This window comes from Nannobrachium achirus (assembly GCF_963921795.1).
Source record: "Nannobrachium achirus genome assembly, chromosome: 18".
In the NCBI taxonomy this organism is placed as follows: Eukaryota; Metazoa; Chordata; class Actinopteri; order Myctophiformes; family Myctophidae; genus Nannobrachium; species Nannobrachium achirus.
The window spans coordinates 41389334-41409695 of record NC_137825.1 but is presented as its reverse complement, the minus strand read 5'-3'; the positions used below and the strand labels follow the sequence as shown (position 1 = coordinate 41409695).

General features: G+C 43.6%; 1 protein-coding gene across 2 annotated transcripts in view; it reads left to right on the top strand.

Annotated features, from left to right (window-relative positions):
• The window catches only part of mrtfba (myocardin related transcription factor Ba), a 43925-nt gene extending 24766 nt beyond the window's left edge, over positions 1-19159 (top strand). For both annotated transcript variants that reach the window (XM_080748177.1, XM_080748178.1), the window contains 14 exons: positions 5183-5248; positions 5641-5696; positions 6383-6458; positions 6756-6917; positions 7635-7813; positions 8127-8270; positions 8709-8956; positions 10176-10359; positions 11373-12401; positions 13245-13358; positions 14184-14330; positions 14750-14887; positions 15315-15375; positions 16429-19159. In XM_080748177.1, the coding sequence (XP_080604303.1) occupies positions 5183-5248; positions 5641-5696; positions 6383-6458; positions 6756-6917; positions 7635-7813; positions 8127-8270; positions 8709-8956; positions 10176-10359; positions 11373-12401; positions 13245-13358; positions 14184-14330; positions 14750-14887; positions 15315-15375; positions 16429-16946 (3122 nt within the window). In that variant the 3' untranslated portion in view covers positions 16947-19159. The remainder of the gene's footprint in view (positions 1-5182; positions 5249-5640; positions 5697-6382; positions 6459-6755; positions 6918-7634; positions 7814-8126; positions 8271-8708; positions 8957-10175; positions 10360-11372; positions 12402-13244; positions 13359-14183; positions 14331-14749; positions 14888-15314; positions 15376-16428) is intronic.
• Positions 19160-20362: the final 1203 nt, after the last annotated feature.

The following is a 20362-nucleotide window of genomic DNA, read 5'->3' as shown; positions in this document are numbered from 1 at the left end:
GTAAACTGCTCCCTGACGGTCGCAACTAAGCTTTATCATCTTACTTTTGAAATGATTAACAGATGTTGATTAAGTAGTTGTACAGTTGAGATGTGTTTTCATTTCAATCTATCATCAGGTTTTTGTTAAAAGTTAGGGCAGTCAAAAATGTGATGATAAGTCCCCTAAGTGCTAGTCTGTGCATCACCCCTAAACCACAAAGCTGTAAAATCTAAGCGATGTACAGTATGAAGTATGTGATATTTGTAAACTGATCTCCATATATGGCCATTAATGTATTAACTACTTTGAAATGAGAAAAAAACAGTTTTCCAGGCCTGAAAGGTTTTTGAGAGTATAGAGTACCGGTATATATATATATATATATTATATATATATATATATTTTACATTACATGAAATATGTAACATGGTAAAGTGTAGTGCTGCGCTGCAAGAGTGCAGCCTATTTTATACAGGAAGTCATGTGACAAAAATAATAGAACTACAAGCTAACAACACCTTGATACGTTGTTTGTGGATCTGTTTTTTGTCACGTGACACGACAACTTCACTCGAGTCGAGTCAGTCTTAGGGCATTGATAGCACACTGGTGTAAGAGCCTCATTATCGCACCATATGATTGTTATAGGCCTGGAAATGGGGTAAAACACTTTGGAAAAGTTTTGAAAATTAATTGTTAAATTTCTCTGTCTGACTTTCAAATTGTTTTTGCGACCGTAAGGTCGCAGTTTAGTATGAAAACCTCCACCGGCCGTCCGTCGGTCACACGTGCGGTCGACCGCAAGTCACACGTGCGGTCGACGTGTGATGAGGTCACGATGAGTCATCTATGCCCAAATATAGATTTCTAGGTCAGATGGCCCATAGAGTTTGTGATGTCAAACCTAGCAACCCAATATAAACAAACCTGATGTCAGACCTGAAGTATCCTTTTATACCCATATATGGAGATACAGAGATCTCCATATATGGGCATATTAGAAAGCCCATATATGGGCATATACGGATGACATCAGGGATATCCATATATGGGCATAAAAGGGACAAGGGCTTACAGTTAAGAGATCTCCATATATGGGCATATCAGAAAGCCCATATATGTTCATATACTGATGACATCAGGAATATCCATATATGGGCATAAAAGGGACAAGGACTTACAGTTAAGAGATCTCCATATATGGGCATAAAGGGACAAGGACTGTTACAGTAGATATAGAGATGTCCATATATGGGCATAAATGAACAAGGACTGACAAACACTGAGATCTCCATATAACCTATGGGAATATAAGGGACGAGGACTGTCAGCTTGTAGACCTATTTTCTAAATATTGTTGTACATTAAAAACTTGAAATGGGTCGTTCTGCATAGTACTTGGGATTTGTTGATGTAAATGTTCACATAGAGTGTAATAATTGGTAAAACAAACTTTTGGCCTATTTGTGGAGATAAGCGACCAACGGTCGCTTATCTCCCGATTAGGGAGTCTTACTGGTAATATATAAAACCGTCTTTCACTGTTATACCGTATAACTCTTCTGTTGTGATGTCTTGTTTTCAACCGTCAGTCCGTCACTGCAACCCAAATTGCCCCTAATACAGATGTGTCTGTGGTGTTGTGGTAGTAATATAATAACATTCCATTTGCTGGAAAGCTTTTTATCCAACTGCTTACAGTTTGATGAAGAGTGCAGTGCATGCAGTTGAACCTTGTCTATCCCAGGCAGTGTGAAGGTGATGATACATTGGCAATTGTTTGGGGAAAATTGGACTGCAATTGTTTCTGGAAATATTTTTCACTCAAACCGATATAGCAGTCTCGATCAGAGAGCAACTGTGATGGAATATAATTAGGAATATAGTGCTTGCACACTTCATTGACTACTCAAAGCCCTGCTTAGAATTGATCAAATTCTATTTAAAAAAAAATATTATTTAAAAAAGCTACCCTTTGAATAAAAAAGTAGGCCAATATGACAGCGATAGCAGCAACATATTTAATCCATTTTCACTCCAGCTGAAAAATCCAACTGTCAAACTCAAATTGTATACTGAATGAATGTGATTAGTTACATCATCTTGGAATTCTATTTTGTCTTTCTTGTCCTCTTTTGCTCATTGTTGCTCATACACATAGATACTGTGCACTATAAAATGTACCCATTCTGGAAGAAAAAAATATATCTATCATATAATTAGGGAGGTCAGTCAGTAGGAGGTCAGTCAGTCAGTCAGTCAGTCAGTCAGTAAATGCTTTTCCACTACAAACCACCCACCAACAGGGGGTGGTGACGTGCGGACTGAAGTCTAACACACACCAATCTCACAGTTAGGAATGTTGCAGTGTCTCTCTCTCTCTCTCTCTCTCTCTCTCTCTCATATATGTGGTTTGCCTGCATGCACGGGTCACTAATGCACCGGGTGCATTTGATGTGTGTCTTATCTTCCGACGGGTATGGCAAGCGCATACATCCCCATACTTCTATTCACCTAATTTAGCTGTTAAATTATTTGTATCCATCAAAAAATATACACTCCTCCATGGGTTGCTCCTTACATTATGATGCTCCCACATATTCTCACACACGCACCAGTTACAGTTACTCCATAACCCACACTCTGCACATATATTGGAGCACATATCTTCAAACGGGTAAGGTCTAGTATATACTATGCAGGGAAACCATGGTTAGAAAAGGGAAGTGATGAAGATTTTTGGATGTTAGTGGGACAAAAGTAACAAGGCTTCACTAAAAGCCTTTTAGTCCTTTGTTTTCACTCCCTCCTTCCTCTTCTTTTGTCTTCATTCTTCCATGTTCTCTGTGTACAGTCACTCTGAGAACAGCTTTTGGCATTGATGTGGAGTGTGTTTACTTACTTGCACTCAAGACTGTCAAAATAATCACAGTATTGGAATTACGCTATTTGACCAAAAGTCAGTGGACAGTGGATAGTCTGGACACCCTTTATTATTAACTAGTCCTTACCCGTTCAAAGATATGAGCTCCAAAATGATGTGCAGTGTGTGGGTTATGGGATGTGCACTGTGCACACAGTATATGAGGGATGGAAAGTAACTTTAACTGGTGCTTGCATGATGTAGGAGCATCAATGTAAGAAACCTGTTTCGTTTAATGGCTACAGAGATACTGTCGTCCCCCCCCCCAGCCCGTCCGCCTGCACACACACCCGCCTGCCTGCACACACACACACACACACACACACACACACACACACACACACACACACACACACACACACACACACACACACACAGAGCTGGTTAAACATTTTGCCTCATGCCAGATGCAGAATAGATGTGCCTCATGCTAGATGCAGAATAGATAATAGATACACCATAAAAATGCTAATATACAGCATATGATTTGTGAAAGTGACAAACGGGCTTCACAGTTATGTCAGGTGTGTTCATATGCTAATGGTGATGCGATTTCAGATCAATTGCTCCAGCCACTGAGGAGAAACGCTGTTTCAGACAGACAGACAGACAGACAGACAGACAGACAGACAGACAGACAGACAGACAGACAGACAGACAGACAGACAGACAGACAGACAGACAGACAGACAGACAGTCACTCACTCACTCACTCAGACATTCGCAAAATTATAGTATAGATGTTTCTTCTAATAGTGTTGTTGTTTTGTTTTGTTTTTTCTTCTTTTTTTTTGTTGCTGTTAATGGAAATATTAATGTTACAGCACAGCAGCTATACCATTCTACACAATTGTATGCTTCCAACAGTTTGCGGAAGGCTGTTTCCTGTTTCAAAATGACAGTCCCCCTGTGCCACCGCACTCCCCCATATATAATAATGGCTCATATAGTAATTTAGAAAAACAAATATCTGGGCAGCGCTCAGAATTTCTTATGTCATAACTCGTAAATGTACAGCATACAAAGTCAGGCCAAAGCAGAAGCATAATTTGACACGAACAGGGGGATTCCGCAGAGGCAAGACAGATCCTTGGTTGTGATGGATGAGGAGCACAAACTGTCCATAAATATATACGATAATAGGACAGTGATGATCCAGGGCCCGTGAACAACGGCTTCATGGCAGGAATCCAAGCTGTGAGCTATAAGCAAGAGCGGGTTATATAATAGTGATGCATCAAGATGATAGTAGAAGTATAAGTGTTCATCTTTTTCTCACTCTCGCTACACAGTCTAGCCACGGTCCTATTTGACTCATATTTCTTTTCTCAATGTTTTTTTTCTGTTATTATTGTTATTCTTTTTTATATATATATATTTTTTGGGGGGGGCTTTTTCAGCTTTTTTATTGATGGGAAACAGTAGACTGACAGGAAATGGGGAGAGAGAGATGGGAAGTGACACGCAGCAAAGGTCGTCGGGATTGGGAATCTGCATTAGCAGCCTAAGTGCCTGGACCACTAGACTCGCTGCCCAGGCCGTCTCGTATTTCTGTTACAGTACGTAGACAAGTCCGTAAGTGACTCGGGTTTTACATGGACAAAACTGGTCCTCCCAGAGAATAAAAGAACAACGAATGTAGCACACAGTCTGCATCCCAGGCTACAAAACATCCACCTTTTTCACTTTGTAAATAAAAAGATATTCTTTTGCATTGAAAGAGCCTAAACATTTTTTGTCAGGCTTGTTCTGTTAATTTCTGTCACAGGGGGATTGTCTTTCGGGAAAAGGAAATGGCCTTACACGAAAGTGGAAGCACACGATTGTCTAGAATGTCATAGCTGTAGTATGAATATTTCCATGTACTGGGACAAAGGGCAGTAATTAGAAGCACAAATTAGAAAGGGACTTTTGGTCATAGAGTACAGTATGTCATTTAAAACACACATTCCCCAAACGATCACATGACGGATGTGACTATTATTTGATTCAGCCATCTGTTGTTTAGATATCAGATGGAAAATGTCGGTAGAGTTTTTAGTCAACTGTTTGTTGTTTTGTGGTAAAGGTTATCACATTGACTCAGGTTGTGGCATTTCCTTTGTCTTACATAACAGGGGCTATAAGTATTAATGCAGCCAAGAAAGGTTTGTTTGTGTGAATGTAGTCTATGCTGCCGATTTCTATGTTATGATACTTCTATGATTGACAACCCATGATACCAATTACATTTTCACACACTCTTTCTGATTATCTCCCTCTCCCTCCTTCCTCCAGTTCTGCAGTTGAGGCTACAACAAAGGCGTACCAGAGAGCAACTGGTTGACCAAGGCATAATGCCACGTAAGTACCACTGTTAACAGACTTACCATCACACACACACTGTACACAAAGCCTACCTAACCTCTTAACACCAGATACTTTCACAAGCCCCAATCTCCTCTCGCAGATTAAATGTATTATCATCTCATCTTTTTTTAATGATTTTGCAACTACCGTTTGCTTTGTTGTTGTCCATTTTGCTTCTATGTTTTATTCAAATAAAGTGTGATTAGCGTGGGTGTACGTACAACACCAGACAACAAGAACCCTAGTTCATACCGATGGGTGCGATTTAAAGTATTAGATAAACAAACACATTGTGTTTGACAGAACAATGTTTACAGTATGTTTTTTTTTTCAGTCACGCATCGTGTTTGGACATGTGTGTTAACTGCTGTGTGTTTCTGGTGCAGCTTTAAAGAGTCCGGCAGCTTTCCATGGGCAGATACGCAGCTTGGAAAGAGCCAGGGTAAGACAATAAGACATACTGTACCTATCATATTTAACCACTTAAACCCTAAATGTCAAATAGTGAAAATAGCCAAGCTCGTTGCGACACATTGTGAGCTTGCAGATTGGTTATCGCGTATTTTTGCGGAATATTAGCCCATTTTTGCCCGAATCTTCATTTACTGTGACATGCCAAGAATAGGGATGCAAGTGTTCATATACTGTACTTAACTCTCTGCCAAATGTAAATCATTGTCTGCTCTGCCCTTGCCAGCAAATCAGAGTTTTTTCACGTACCTTTGAAAAATCATAGAATATAGAATATTATGCCTTGCCACAACCATTCGCGAGTGGTGTTATAAGATGCACGTGGGCCTTCTAGTGGGGTAAAATATTTGCCAGACGTGATTATCCAGTGCAGAGATATAGCCAGTTGACTGTGGCTTGTTTTTTCCCAAAATTGAATAATATTAATTGCACACTCAAAGCCTTTTTGCAAGCAGAACGTTCATTGTGTGCATTCAGAACTTTAATTATGTGCATTCAAAGAAATGCCTAGAAAAGCCCATGGTTTCAAGCCCAGGAATTCTTTGTTGGAAGGACATATTCTTGCCATCAAGCTACAGTATGTGATTCAGGTGTTGATAGGAGACATTTGAGATGTAGTTTCTCTGAGCATGCTGTTTCCGTTGCTTGTTGCTTCAGACGGAGAACTTCCTGAAACATAAGATCCGCAGTCGTCCAGAACGAGCAGAGCTGGTCAGGATGCACATCCTCCAAGGTACTGGTCTTTGACTGACATTTGTCTTTATTTACTGGATCCACCTGTTTAAATAGCACTCACCTTGCCCCTCTAAAAGCCTAATTTACACCTGAGACCCCCTCCTCAGCGACCACCCAGAGACTTACAGACTCGCTGTACAGTAGCAGCAACGCCAGGTGTTACTAGAGGAACTGTGATGCTGACAATGCAAAAATAATGAAATACTTTGTAGCACCAGAATAGAGACAATGACACATGAGTACATTAAATAATCCAATCCTATCCATCCTTTGGTCTTGTGTTTGTTTGGACCAGAGACGGGAGCAGAGCCCTCGCTGCAGGCCACCCAGATGAGGTTGAAGAGAGCTCGGCTGGCTGACAACCTGAATGAGAAGATAGCCCAGCGGCCCGGTCCATTGGAGCTGGTGGAGAAGAACATCCTGCCTGTGGACTCCACCCTCAAGGAGGCCATTATCGGTGAGGGAGAGGGGACGATGGGTGTGAGACTATGGGCCACATACAGTATGGCTCGGGAACATGTTGGTTCACAAGGAGTGAAAGTACCACAACCACCACTGACATATCAATACCAGTCTACAGCTCTGTCTCAAAAAATGTGAATATTGTAGAAAAAATCATTATTTTTTGTAATTCCGTAAAAAAAAGAAAAAGAATACTTTCATATATTCTAGTCTAGATACATTGCGAATGCAGTGAAATATTCTTCTTATTATTATTCTTTTGTTATAAAATGTTTTATTTTTTATGGCATACAGCTCATGAAAATCTAAAATCCATATCTCAAAATATTACAATATTACACAAGACCACTCAGTTAGAGAAATTTCAAAGTTGCTTGAAGTCCAGTGTGAAATTTCCACAGTCGATTGAGTGACAATTGGGGATGCTATGGCATCTGCTGCTTCCAATGCTTTTTCTTTTTTTACACAATATTCTATTTTTTAAAGACAGAGATGTATAAAGTGTATATCTGCTGTGCTAATGCTAATTTATGTTAAAACTAATAATTGTCTACATAATAACATTCTAGGTATTTTGTACACACTAGGTATGACAGTAGATTAATAAAATACAAAATGTTAACAGCTGCAGGTGATGGAATGGATGAACCCAATGGAAGACAAAAACAATATGACCACATGTCTGACCCCACTGCTCTGTCCGTTGTCCCAGGCCAGGTGAACTACCCCAAGGTGTTTGACGAGGACAGTTGTGACGCCCTGTCCCCAGAGCAGCCTGCCAGCCAGGAGTCCCAGACCTCGGCTCCGTCACCGGCGGAGAGCAGGACACCGGAGACCCCCTCCTCAGCGACCACCCTGGCTCCTCCAGCAGTCCCACACACCCTTGTACAGGTAATACAGACAGCAATGCCACCACTGCCTGATAGCAACACGTTGAACAATATGTTCACAGTCCTCTTGTACAGTTTCGAGGAACCACAGTCCAAAAATCCACATGATTTTTCTTGGTACCCAGGCTAAGTTTAGAATCATACCTGCAATGTACAATTTTGACACAGATATTTGAAACACAGATATCATTCTGATGAATAATAATGATTGCATAATCTTGCACAAGAGCATGTCAAAAAGAGATCACAAGATGTGAGTGCATTTTATTGATCACAGACATAAAAGCGATGATGTATTTTCCTCACTTATTCAGACCCTGCCAGTCACCATGCAAGGGCCCGCTGACTTCCTGAAAGTCCTCTGCACAAATGAGCAGCCAGTGAGTCGGCCAGTTGCCGTCCCTGCTCAGCCAATCACCACGGTGGCTCCCTCAAAACCTGGTCCGACATTGGTGAAAGTAAGGATTTTCTTTTCATCATCAAGTGATATAGCCACTGATTTGATTCATAATAAAATGTTTGTTTGTTTTTTTCTTCTTTTTTGGGAGGACGGGTGCATTCATTTTATTTCGATTATAATGGCTGAAACCTGAATAGAGAATCTCAATTGCGTATTTCATTAATGTCGAAAAATAATGCACGCCAAAAACAAAGAACAATTCATCAACATGTTTCTGAGGTGCCATGACACCCAGATGATGGTTCACCTTGAAGAAGTGGGTGTGGGTGTTCGTGTGCGTGTGCGCGCCAACTAAACACGAACTTCACACCTAAGAACTTTATTGGACTCTTACTCTATGAGATTGTTGAGTAAAACCCAGCATCATCTGCAGTTCAATCCTCTTACTGTAAGTAAAAGCGTTTCTCCAACTCCTCTTATTCCACGTCCGCCACAGCAAAGCCAGCCCAAGCACCCGTCGGAGAAGAGCCGGAGCAAGAAGGGGAAGGAGCCCAAGCCCAGGGTGAAGAAGCTGAAGTACCATCAGTATGTTCCACCAGACCAGAAGATAGATGTCAGCGAGGCTCAGATGGACTCGTCCTACGCCAGACTACTGCAGCAACAACAGCTGTTCCTCCAGCTGCAGATCCTGAGCCAGCAACAACAGCATTACAACTACCAGACTATACTACCTGCACCTTTAAAGTATGTGCGCTCTTTTAACCCATTGAAAATACCTAAAAATGTCTCCTAAATCCTAATGGTTTTCTGAAAAAAGTATGTTTCTTTTTGCACAAATGTTTTTAATGTCAAGGGCCCCTAGAGTTATATGTTTGGCCACCGACCCCCATCTCGAAATATTATGTATTAGGGACCCCCCAGAAGCAAATATTTGAGTTACAAATGTTTGCTTTAAAAAAAGATGTATTCAAAGATTTGCAAAAGAAATCATGATTAAAAAGAAATGGCAGATCTACAAGCTCGCTGTGAGCTTGTATATCTGCTATTTTTAATAGTTAAAGCATAAAATAATGGCTAAAGTAATAATGCTTTCCAGGTCTTAATGGATTAAAACAATGATTCTGTATTCTGTAATCTATACTACTTCTTGTATAGCGATGTTGGCCTGCTATGGAAAATCACTTCTGCCTTACCTTTTGATACGTCACATTGGCTTTGAAGTAGTTAACGACCTCCATGACTCCACATGTGTTTTCCTCCCTGCTTTCTGCTTTGTCCGAGCAGAACAAAGTGGGACAAAACACCAAATATTTTTTTCAGCAATCTCAAGGGCCATTAGCTAGTAGTCTCCAATAACAGCGCTCTGTCAAAACACATTGATATCCGACAGGATGTTTTTGCCTGTTTTCAACGATCGCCCCTCATGGCCTGGCTGCCTTTGAACAGTGCTCAGGTGCTGTGGTTCCATATAGACTACCACTGCCAGTGAGGCACGAGGTGAAGGATGGAGGACAGTTTGTTCATATTGAGAGATATTCTCTCTTCTACTCTACTCTCTCTTTTGCTGTCTCTCCGTCTTTGCCCTCGACCCTACTCTACACTACACTTTATCTCCTCTCTCTCTCTCCCTTGTCTCACTTTCTCTCCCTTGTCTCACTTTCTCTCCCTTGTCTCACTTTCTCTCCCTTGTCTCACTTTCTCTCTCTGTCTCTCCCTCACACAAATTACGTTGTTGGACTGCTGCCAACTAAGGCTAGTAATTCTCTGAAACTTCCCAGGCAGTTGTACTCGTATGTAATTACTTGACGTCTCGGTCTGTCTTGCTCTCGGTATCCCTCCTTCTTTTTTCCACGTCTTCTCCCTCCCTATAAACGTTTCTTATTCCCTTCTTTCCAACATCGCTGTCTCTCTCTTCACATCCCTTTCCTGGTTTTACTCATCCTCCCTCCCTCCCTCCCTGCAGGCCTGTGGCAGAGGCTCAGAGCCCCGGTGCCAACGGCATGCCAACCTCCATCATGGTCTCCCTGCCGTCTGCACCTCCTCCACCCCCTCCGCCCTCCACTCCGGTTCAGCCGCGGCCCAGCAGCACCTCCACCCTGTCCAACCGCAAGCCGGGCGTCCTGCCCGCCAATCTGGAGGAGATGAAGGTACAGTATCAAGACCTCATAATGTACACACTGTATATCACTGGCTCCCAAACGTTTTAGCTCGAGACCCAAAATAGATTTTCTTATGTCTCCACCGGAGCCAAATCTAGTGAAAATGGCTACAAGCTTCTAGACCAGCTATTTTCACTGCTTCTTTAAACGTTTGTTTTGGAATTTCTTTAATGTTTCTCCCCTTTTTTATGTTATTATTTTGATAAAAAAGAAAATGCTTTTTGGGGGGGGGATTTTTTTTTTTATATATTTTTTATGGATATTTATTTACTCATAAAACCCATTAAAGATTTACTGATGACAGAGTACTCGGAGGCCAGGCTATGATGCCAGTACTATGCTATGACTTACTATTGTCTTACTAGTGTTATCTAGTGACTACATTTAAGCAATATTACACAAGAGGGTGTTGCTTTATCGTCAATATCATCACGCCTGCGTTGCTTCAGAAAAGAGCCCGAAGGGCGAGTTCCGTTAGCAGCGCAGAAGTAATGATATTGATGATAACTTAGGCAGGCCCTCCAATCATTTTGCTTCGTTGGAAGTACCTGTTGTAAAATTTACACTAATTGTGATTTTACTGTGTGCTGTTTGAGTGTGTGCGTGTGCGTGTGCTTGTGCATGCATGTGTACAAGTGTGTGTCTGTGTTCTCTCTGAAATGACATGAAGCCAGAATAATGGCTGGGGCTGCTACTGTTGTCATTCCACTAAATGTTTCCACTGTTGGCCTGGCTAGTTTCACTGTGTAGGGGAAGCAACCATCCTGTGGTGAACATCTTCGACTTTATGCCAATGATGATTTTATTATCTAATCTTTACTAAAATATACAGTCATGTGAGACAGCATAGCTATTATGATTATGGTGGGATTTGAGCACTGTACATACAGTAGCAATAAGACATGCAGTTGTGTTTCTTTTTCCTTTTCAAATTCGTTTTTGTGTTGAGTTAGAAAGGGCTGATTGTAAAGATGATGGTGGTTTGGTTTCTTCTGTTCCAGGTAGCCGAGTTAAAAATGGAGCTGAAGCTTCGCGGCCTCCCCGTGTCCGGAACTAAAACCGATCTGATGGAGAAGCTGAAACCCTTCCAGGAACACCCCAGCACCCCTGCGCCCAGAGCCTCCGCTGTCCCCATGGAGGTCACCCCGGAGATCACGAGCCCCACCCCTCCGGTCTCCCCCTTCCCTGCCAACTCCTCCTCCTCCTCCACCCCAGCCTCGCAGGACGTGGGCATGTCCGAGGCCCCGCCTCCCCCAGACCTTCAGATGGTGGTCCTGGGCCGGGCGGATGCCGGACCCTCCCCGCTGATGGCCTTGCAGGGCCGCGTCCCGGAAGAGAAGGACAGGAGGCTGCATGAGAAGGAGCGACAGATCGAGGAGCTGATGAGGAAGCTGGAGCAGGAGCAGCGGCTGGTGGAGGAGCTCAAGATGCAACTTGAGGTGGAGAAGAGAGGCCAGGGAGTAGCCAGCCCTGACCTGGTGGTGGGGACCTCTGTGCTCTCCGCCCTCAACTCCAACATGGTTAAGACAGAGTGCAGGGTTCTGTCAAACTGTTCCTTCCCCGCCTCTCTCCAACCCCCCCAGGTTCTGAAGCTGGAGGACGTGACCGTATCATCTGCCAAACCACCTCAACCCCAACTTCAACCCCAGTCCCAGCAACAGACAAAGCAAATGATCCCCCAGGTTCAGCAGCAGCAACCCTCGGCCCAGTTACTCGCTCAGATCCAGCCCCAGGCCCAGAGAACTTCCACAAGCCCACAGCTGGTCTCCCAGGCTCAGCCAAGCCCCAACCTCCAGGCTCGCCCTCAGCAGCCCCAACAGGCAGCACCCGGCCTGCAGCAGTTCTTCATCAGTCACCAGGGCGGCGTGTCCCAGGTGCTGGGTCAACCACAGACCCTGTTGACCAGCACGGGTCAAACCCAGACGCTGTTGACCACAGCTGGCCAGTCCACCACACAGATCCTGCTCCCTGTGTCGCTGCCCAGCAGTGCCACGACCATCCAGCTGCCCACCACCACCGTCAACCTGCAGGTACAATATGCCATACCATTAGCATTTTATCCCCATATCATTTTCTCAAAGCATCATCTTCTAGCTTTGGGGTGTTTTATTTTATTAAAATCATTGCTCAAATAAGATAATAAGACTTGAATGATCGATTTGTGTAGTGCAGTGGGTAACATGTCATTAGGTCGAACACCCTTTGGATCGACCACCAAACTCTAACCCAAACCCTAATCCTAACCTCAGTACAACTATGCCTAACTCTAACCCTAACCCTAAACCTAACCGTGACGCGGGTGATTATCTAACCTGCCGATGCTCGCGGGTGATTATCTAACCTGCCGACACTGTTCGACCCAACGGGAGTTCGACCTATGAGGCAATCCCCAGTGCGGTGATGCTCAATTATTTTTATTTCAAGGACGCCCAGTTTGATATGCATTAGGCCACAGACACCCATTTGGTGGGATTGTTTTCATCTCTGGGACCGTAATCTTCCCTGCAAACTTCTCAAGGTTTTTTTTTACTCTGAGAGTGTAGGGAGAAATTCGCTGCAAAGTTTCGAGCTTGTGGATCTGCTACTCTGTTTTTGTATGACACTGTAGTATGATCAAGGATGGCAGTAATTTACGAAAAAAGGTTTCTGCCTGACAGCAACAAAATACATTGTTTAGCTGATAGATCTGTTCTTTTTGTCACGTGACATCTTCGCTCGAGTCTCATTATTGCACCATATGATTGCTTTCGGCCTGGAAATGGGGTAAAACACTTTGGAAACGCTATGGAAAAGTTTTGACGTTTCAATGTGTGGGAACCCTGGTTTGACCACTGGATTGTGTTTCTCTTTCACCCCCTGAATGTGAATTACAGCCGATGCTGCAGGCCACAGTGTCCAGCCCTGTCCAGGGCCTGGCCCAGCTACAAAGCTCCAAGATGGACACTGCACCCAGCCAACAGCTGGCCAACAACAACCACATGTTACAGGTCAGACACAGCACGTCACTGCTGCACTGGCAGACCTCTGTGTCCAGTATTGGCCAAGGGCGTTATTTGGGTCGATGTTTCTCAAACTTGTTTCAACAAATTTCAAGGTCTCCCCTTAACTCTGACAGTGTACAAATGGAGTTACAGACTTGTGTGGGTCAATTTAGACCTAAAGGACCCCACAGAGTCCCTGGAATCCACTTTGAGAACCACTGAAATGCTTTAGCAGATTAATCATATTTCATCGCAATCAATGCCCGTCCATCTACATGTGACCAGTGTTATAATTTAGATAAGCCTTTTATTGTAATGCAACCATTAATTTATTAACCACATTCAACGTGGTGTCCCTATTTTGGGAATATCACTACAGGTGAACATCTTCAAACATTTTCTCTTTTCACCCCAAACAAATAGTGAAAATAATTGATCGACAAGCTGTCAACACGTCGTTTGGCCATGCGTTGAGAGCCTGTAGATCCACTATTTTTGCTATTTTAGAAATGGGGCTATGGTATCTTATTGCCATCCCCTATTTCTTTCTGAAATTACACCTCTGGTATTGGCGTGTCTCTCATTTCAGCTACTAGTCATATTATGACTTTCATAGGATGAGACTTTTGTTTGTGCAAAATGTGCATACTGTACTTGACTTTAGTGAACTGTGCCCTTTTACTCAAGTATACAGTACAGAATGTCCCACATCATGTCATCTTATATCTACCCTTTTGAAAATATATACTGTACTATAAAAGCACTGTAATACTGTACGTGTTTTGAAAAAGAGATGACATTACCTTTAACGACTTTGTCTTGTCCCTACAGACCCTGACAGTGCACACTAATACCAACTCGGAGAACCAGAGCAGGCCTGAGTTGAATCCCCAGTCTTTCCTGAGCAGTTCCCCAGAAAACAGGCTCTCTCCACGGGCTTCACCCAACCCCACCATCTCCAACGGCCCGCTCAGAAAGGTAGGGCCTCGCAACATTCAGAAAAGCATGTTGATTGATTGATTGATGTTTTTATTGACCCAGTAAAATGCATGAACATGAATTTATAGTATTTGTACACATCTGTCAGAAGGATATGACACAAAAACACCCAAGCGCTTATTTATATTGCGTTCCTTATTTCCTTTGAGTGAATATTTATAAATCAATAATAAATAGATTTATACAATTTCAACATACTAAAATAGCAAAGAACAACCTGGGTAGTGTAAAAGAAATGTTGCAATGTCTTGTGTATTATATTTTATTCTCTTGCAGTTGCAACCTTTTGTTGGGGTTTTAATGGCTCTCGTGGTTTAGTTCTGTCTAACTTTCTGTGCCTCACTTTTCCTCCCCCCTCTCTCTCTCTCTCTCTCTCTCTCTCTCTCTTCCTCCTACAGTGTCCCTCTCCAACCCAGCCTGCCTTCATCCTCCATTCCTCCTCTCTGGTCAGCCAGGTCCCCAAGAACAGAGAGCCTCCACGCTACGAAGACGCGGTCAAACAAACCCGCAACTTGCACATCAACAACATCTCGCAGGTCTGAAATACCACATTGTCCACATTGCACACACGCGCGCGCACGCACGCAAGCACGCACGCACGCACGCACGCACGCACGCACGTGCACACACACACACACACACACACACACACACACACACACACACACACACACACACACACACACACACACACACACACACACTAATACTAACACTAATACTAACACTAATACCAGGACACTGCCAGAACACACTTTTGCGCACACATACTGACATTATATTGACATGACGTACACAGTTACACACACTCTCACACACACACACACACACACACACACACACACACACACACACACACACACACACACACACACATCAACTTTCAGTCAGTAGCCTTGAGGCAGCGTTAGGCTATTGTTCACATCTGTCCACTTCTTCCTAACTGAAAGGCTCTTTTCTCAGGTTCCCACGGCAACAAGCCAGCAAATGGATGACCTGTTCGACATTCTGATCGAGAGTGGAGGTACACACTCGCACACACACACACACACACACACACACACACACACACACACACACACACACACACACACTGACAGATGGTAGAATGATGGAAGTCAAGATCAGCCTGATTGTGTTGTGTGACATGTCTGTGGCCAGAATGTCCCAGTGACGACATCCCTACTAAACTGTCAGTTTTACACTCACAGAACATCATTAAAGCTTATATACTATAGGGAGAAAATGTATGCATCCACAGAGCTTTTGAAAAGGTGTGGAATAAAGGTATTGCTTTCCCCCAAAATTATGATAATAATAAATAATAATTTAGCCAGACTGTAGATCTTGATAGATAGAACTATACAAGTATGATTTGTTCACCTCTGTAAGCTGAAAGCTGTGTTTTCACAGAGTAAGATACTTTTTACCCTAAATATATTTTTGTATTCAGCCATTGCGTTCAATATTGCAGACTACATGATTGCTGCCTATGCCATCTTATTGGGGAAACGCTGAACCACAGTGGTGTTGTAAAAGTGCGACATCTAGTGGCTGCCTGAATGTTGTCTACTGCAGTGGTTCTCAAAGTAGATTCCAAGGGACTGTGTGGGTTCCTTTTTTAGGGGGTCTAAATGAATCCTTTACAAGTCTGTAAGTGTAGGGTTCATTTGGTTCCATTTGTACACTGTCAGAGTAAAGGGGACACCCTGACATTTGAATGTTTGAGAAACACTGGTCTACCGAATGTTGTCTATTGTTCCTTTAAAGGGATATTTCACTTTCAAAAAAACTTTTGGTCATTTTGTAGTCTAATCAGGTTTTTGGGAACACCCTGAACAGACTTAAATTTGGTTCATTCAATATTTAGAAATTTGAATTTTAGAAGTTATAATGGGTGTGTATGCCTGATAACATTTAAATCTAAATACTGAATGAAGCAAATTAAAAGCTGTTCAGGGTGTTCCCAAAAGCCTGATTAGACGATAAAATGTCCAAACGTTTTTTGAAAGTGAAAAATCCCTTTACTCTTTACCTTACTTTTCTTTTCTTTCCTCTCCTCTCCTCTGGTTTCCAGAGATCACCCCGTTCATCCAGCAGGACCCTCCCACCTCCCTCCCCAAGCCCCTCCCGGTGACGGCCAGCATCACCACCCTCCCGGTCAACACGGTCCTCTGCCGGCCGCCACCGCAGATTCAGGTGGCGCCGCCGCCCACCCTGAGCCCCGCCGCCGACCCCCGGCTGCCCCCCAGCCTCTCCTCTCTGGCCTCGGACAACCAGCTGGAGGCCTTCCTGGAGGGCACGCTGGGCGGGACGGCCCCCGTGTCGGACCCCCGCACGCTGGGCCTGATGGAGGAGCTGCAGGCGCAGCTCATGGAGCAACAGCCCTACTCGCCCATGGACACGTCGGAGCTGTCCTTCTGCGACTCCTCCTCCCCGCCCTCCTCGCTCAACATGGGCCTGTCCGACCCCGCCCTGGACAACATGGAGTGGCTGGACCTCACCATGCCTCCGGGTCCCGCGGGGGGGCTCACGCCCCTGGGGATGCCCGCGGACTTCCTGGACGCGCAGGACCTGCAGCTACACTGGGACTGAGGGGATTTGAGTTGACGAGAGAGACGGGACAGGACGTTCGACGGACAGAGGGGACCGGAAAAAAAGGGACGGGACAGATGGGTAACCCGGGAAATCTCGCTTTTTCGAACGCACATCATTTCGACAACGGAGCGTCGGCAGGTATCGCTACTCACCCCACGGAGGTTAGGGTTTAGGTTTGGTTGTCGAAAAGATGACTTGTAGAAATAGCGACACGCTCCCGGGTAACCAAACAGAGGAACTGCGGAAAGATTTGCTTGTTTGCAACAGCAGAGCTTAGATTGAGGTGTGGATTTAGGAGTGGTAGAAGTGGTTGTCAGAGGATGAGGAGGAAGGAGCCTCATTCTGTGCCATATCTCTGATACGTTTGTGCAATAACGGTCATTCACTACCTGTCATACAGCCACATACGGCAGACATAGGCAGTGCACTGAGTTTTCGGATTTACAAGCAAGAATTTGCATAAAATTATTTGACAAAGAACAAAAGTTACATCATGGCTGCACAGCCAATAGATGTCACGAAGCAATAGGAATCTTTTAACTCCTGAGTGCAAAAGTGGAGTTAAATGAACACATTACACATTTTACTATGTATGATGATCAACGTCATACACTTTGCTTTTAGATGGAAAGGTATATCAAGGACAGAAAATATTTCTATTTTTTAACGATGTGGATTCTAAGAAATTAATTGTGCAGAAATATAAGACCAAAGCAAACCGGTGGACACAGTCTGTGTATGTAAATACTGTACAAACCACACTCGGCTAGACTGCGCTGTCGCTATGGAGAGCCCGAGTATTATGGGTTGCTCAGATGTTTCCCCTTTATCCCACAAGTGGTTTGGCTGGCTGCTAAGAAAATATCATCAGCTGAGAACACACATGCCTGACCTGGAGTGTTTGTGACCTACAGCCAGAATGTTAATCTGTGTGCATGCGTTACCACAGTAACACAACAGAATTGTGGGCAGATATTCCCGACAGTACTACAGGGTTTGGACCTAGTTGATAGCCCAAGCATATCCTGTCCATACCAGATTTCAGAGGTTGACAGGTTTACGCAAACTTGTATTTTGTGCCACTCTGCCCCACAAATTCAAACGGCAGTAACTCATCTTAAAGGATTGTTTGTAAAGGCGGTTTTGGTTGGACAGTTAAAGAGGCAGGAAATACAGGGGAGATGACATGACCCATCCTGCTCTGCATTGGGAAAACCACCCATGTTCTTAGTCTGGGATCAGGCCTACATTAATAGCAAATAGCTAGAGAGCCTTGATTGTTACCACTGCCCAAATATCGAGTGAGACGATATATTCATCGGGGTTCACTGGATTATTTCCTCCGAATGATTTGAGATGGACAAAAAGGATGCGTTTTGAACTTGGGGTGGACTTGTCCGACTCGTCTCCCATCTTCGCGATCTCCTACACTTGTAAGGATGCTCAAGCTTTAGGTCCGTCTGCGATTCATCAGGACATGTCATTCGCGGTGCAAAGCCAGGCAACCTCACTCGTGCGCTGAAAAGTATATGAGAGCGATTCTCCCCTAAAGGTTCTATTCACACTGGTAAACTTGCACAGTACATGTATAACACACGGACTATGCGTGACGCGACCAAATCGCTTCATAGCAGCGTCTGAGAGGTTTATTTTATTCCGACCTTTCACAGAGGTCCACCGAGATCAACTGTCTATTGAGAACAAACACTCGAAATCAACTGTCTGTTGAGAACAAAGACTCAACATTCCTGACGAGTGGATGCTCTTCCCATCCAGCGAGAACTATGCACTAATAAAGGGGCGAGGCAATCTGCCGGGCACGCCTCGCTCGCACCCCAGAACGAGGAAATGTGAAATATATTTCTGAATTCGAGGCGACCAGTTAAAAAAAACAACAAGACGATCACCATAAATGCGATCGGTATGGTCCGGAAACCTCAGTACTTGTCCAGCCATTATCTTTATTCTGAATGTATCCTTAACAGACTTTCCTCAATTTTTTGGCAGCTGTTATTTTTTTTTCTTGTGATGGATAAGTTGCGTACAACATTGGCACGGGAACAAGAACCAGTGTATAGGACACACACGCGGGCAATAAGTGTGCACCCTATGTGTACTGCTGCAGATTGTAACACATTGTAATGTGGCATAAAGTGCTCTTCAGAGAAGGGGATATGTGTATCTTAACTGTCATGAAGTATCTGCAGTGTGTGTGTGTGTGTGTGTGTGTGTGGGGGGGGGGGGGGGGGGGGGGGGGTTCTGGGCGATATGAACAACGTGTGGGGTTAACCTGATAATCGTCAGTAATGCCCATAATAACAACTTGTGGGTAAATGCAAATAGAACAGCTGAGTTCAGAAAGTCTCATCACTTTACTGTGCTGTAGCCTTTATAGCGAGGAAAAGACAACACAGACAAGACAAGATCTCGTCTCATATCACAATATCATTATGATATATTGCCCAGTCCTATATGGGAAACATACGCTATCCACCAACCAAGCATTGAGAGTTTGACTGGTCTGTGACAGGTACCCAAACGCTATTTGCATTTGAAGAAACGGGTCTGTTTGACCAGTTAAACCCTATATACTTAGTTGTGCATTAAATTGTGAAAATAGACGATCTTCAATTCACAACGTGACATGACGTATTGTGAGCTTTTAGTTCAGCTGCATTGTGAGCTTCTATTTTCAGCAAAGATATTTAATGTAGAGCAAATGTCGAAAGGTCAATAGTTAAACCACTCAACCAAGTATAGAGTTTAGATTGTTAAATGGCGAAAATGGCTGTCAAGGATTTGGATTCACCAGACAGCATGACCTAAACAAAACGTGTACCTGCCATGGTGTGTGCATGAGAGAGAGAGAGAGAGAGAGAAAGGATGCATGTTGACTTGACACTGTGTGACTTTGTCTTCCTGTCTGTTGTTCTGCATGTCTGTATTTGTTATCTCTGTGTGCATGATTGTTTTTATGTCTTCAAATCTGAAACTTTGTTTTCCCTCTGCCATCGCCCTTCAGCTGTCTAAAGATACAGTATTTGTTTGTTTTTGATACAGATAAACCACATCACTTGCTATCCAGCTTACGTGATGGAAATACTCTGCTTTTTAAAAGGCTTCTGATGACTGTTTGTCTGTCCTGTCCTGCCCGGCGTTAAAGTCAAGACACCCCAATGTGGGGGACAGGACAAGTAAATGAAGGCAAGGCCTCGGCTTGGCCTGTGACAGACAGTTTACATTTTTTTGTTTTAGAATTTTGGTCTTGCCACTTAATATCACACTTAAATACTGAGGTATTGGTTCAAGTATTTCAGTCAAAATATTCTAGTCAATCGTGCATAGGGCTGATACTGACTACTTTATAGCACTTTGGAATATACATCGGCTTTTATTTATTTTTATCTTTTTAA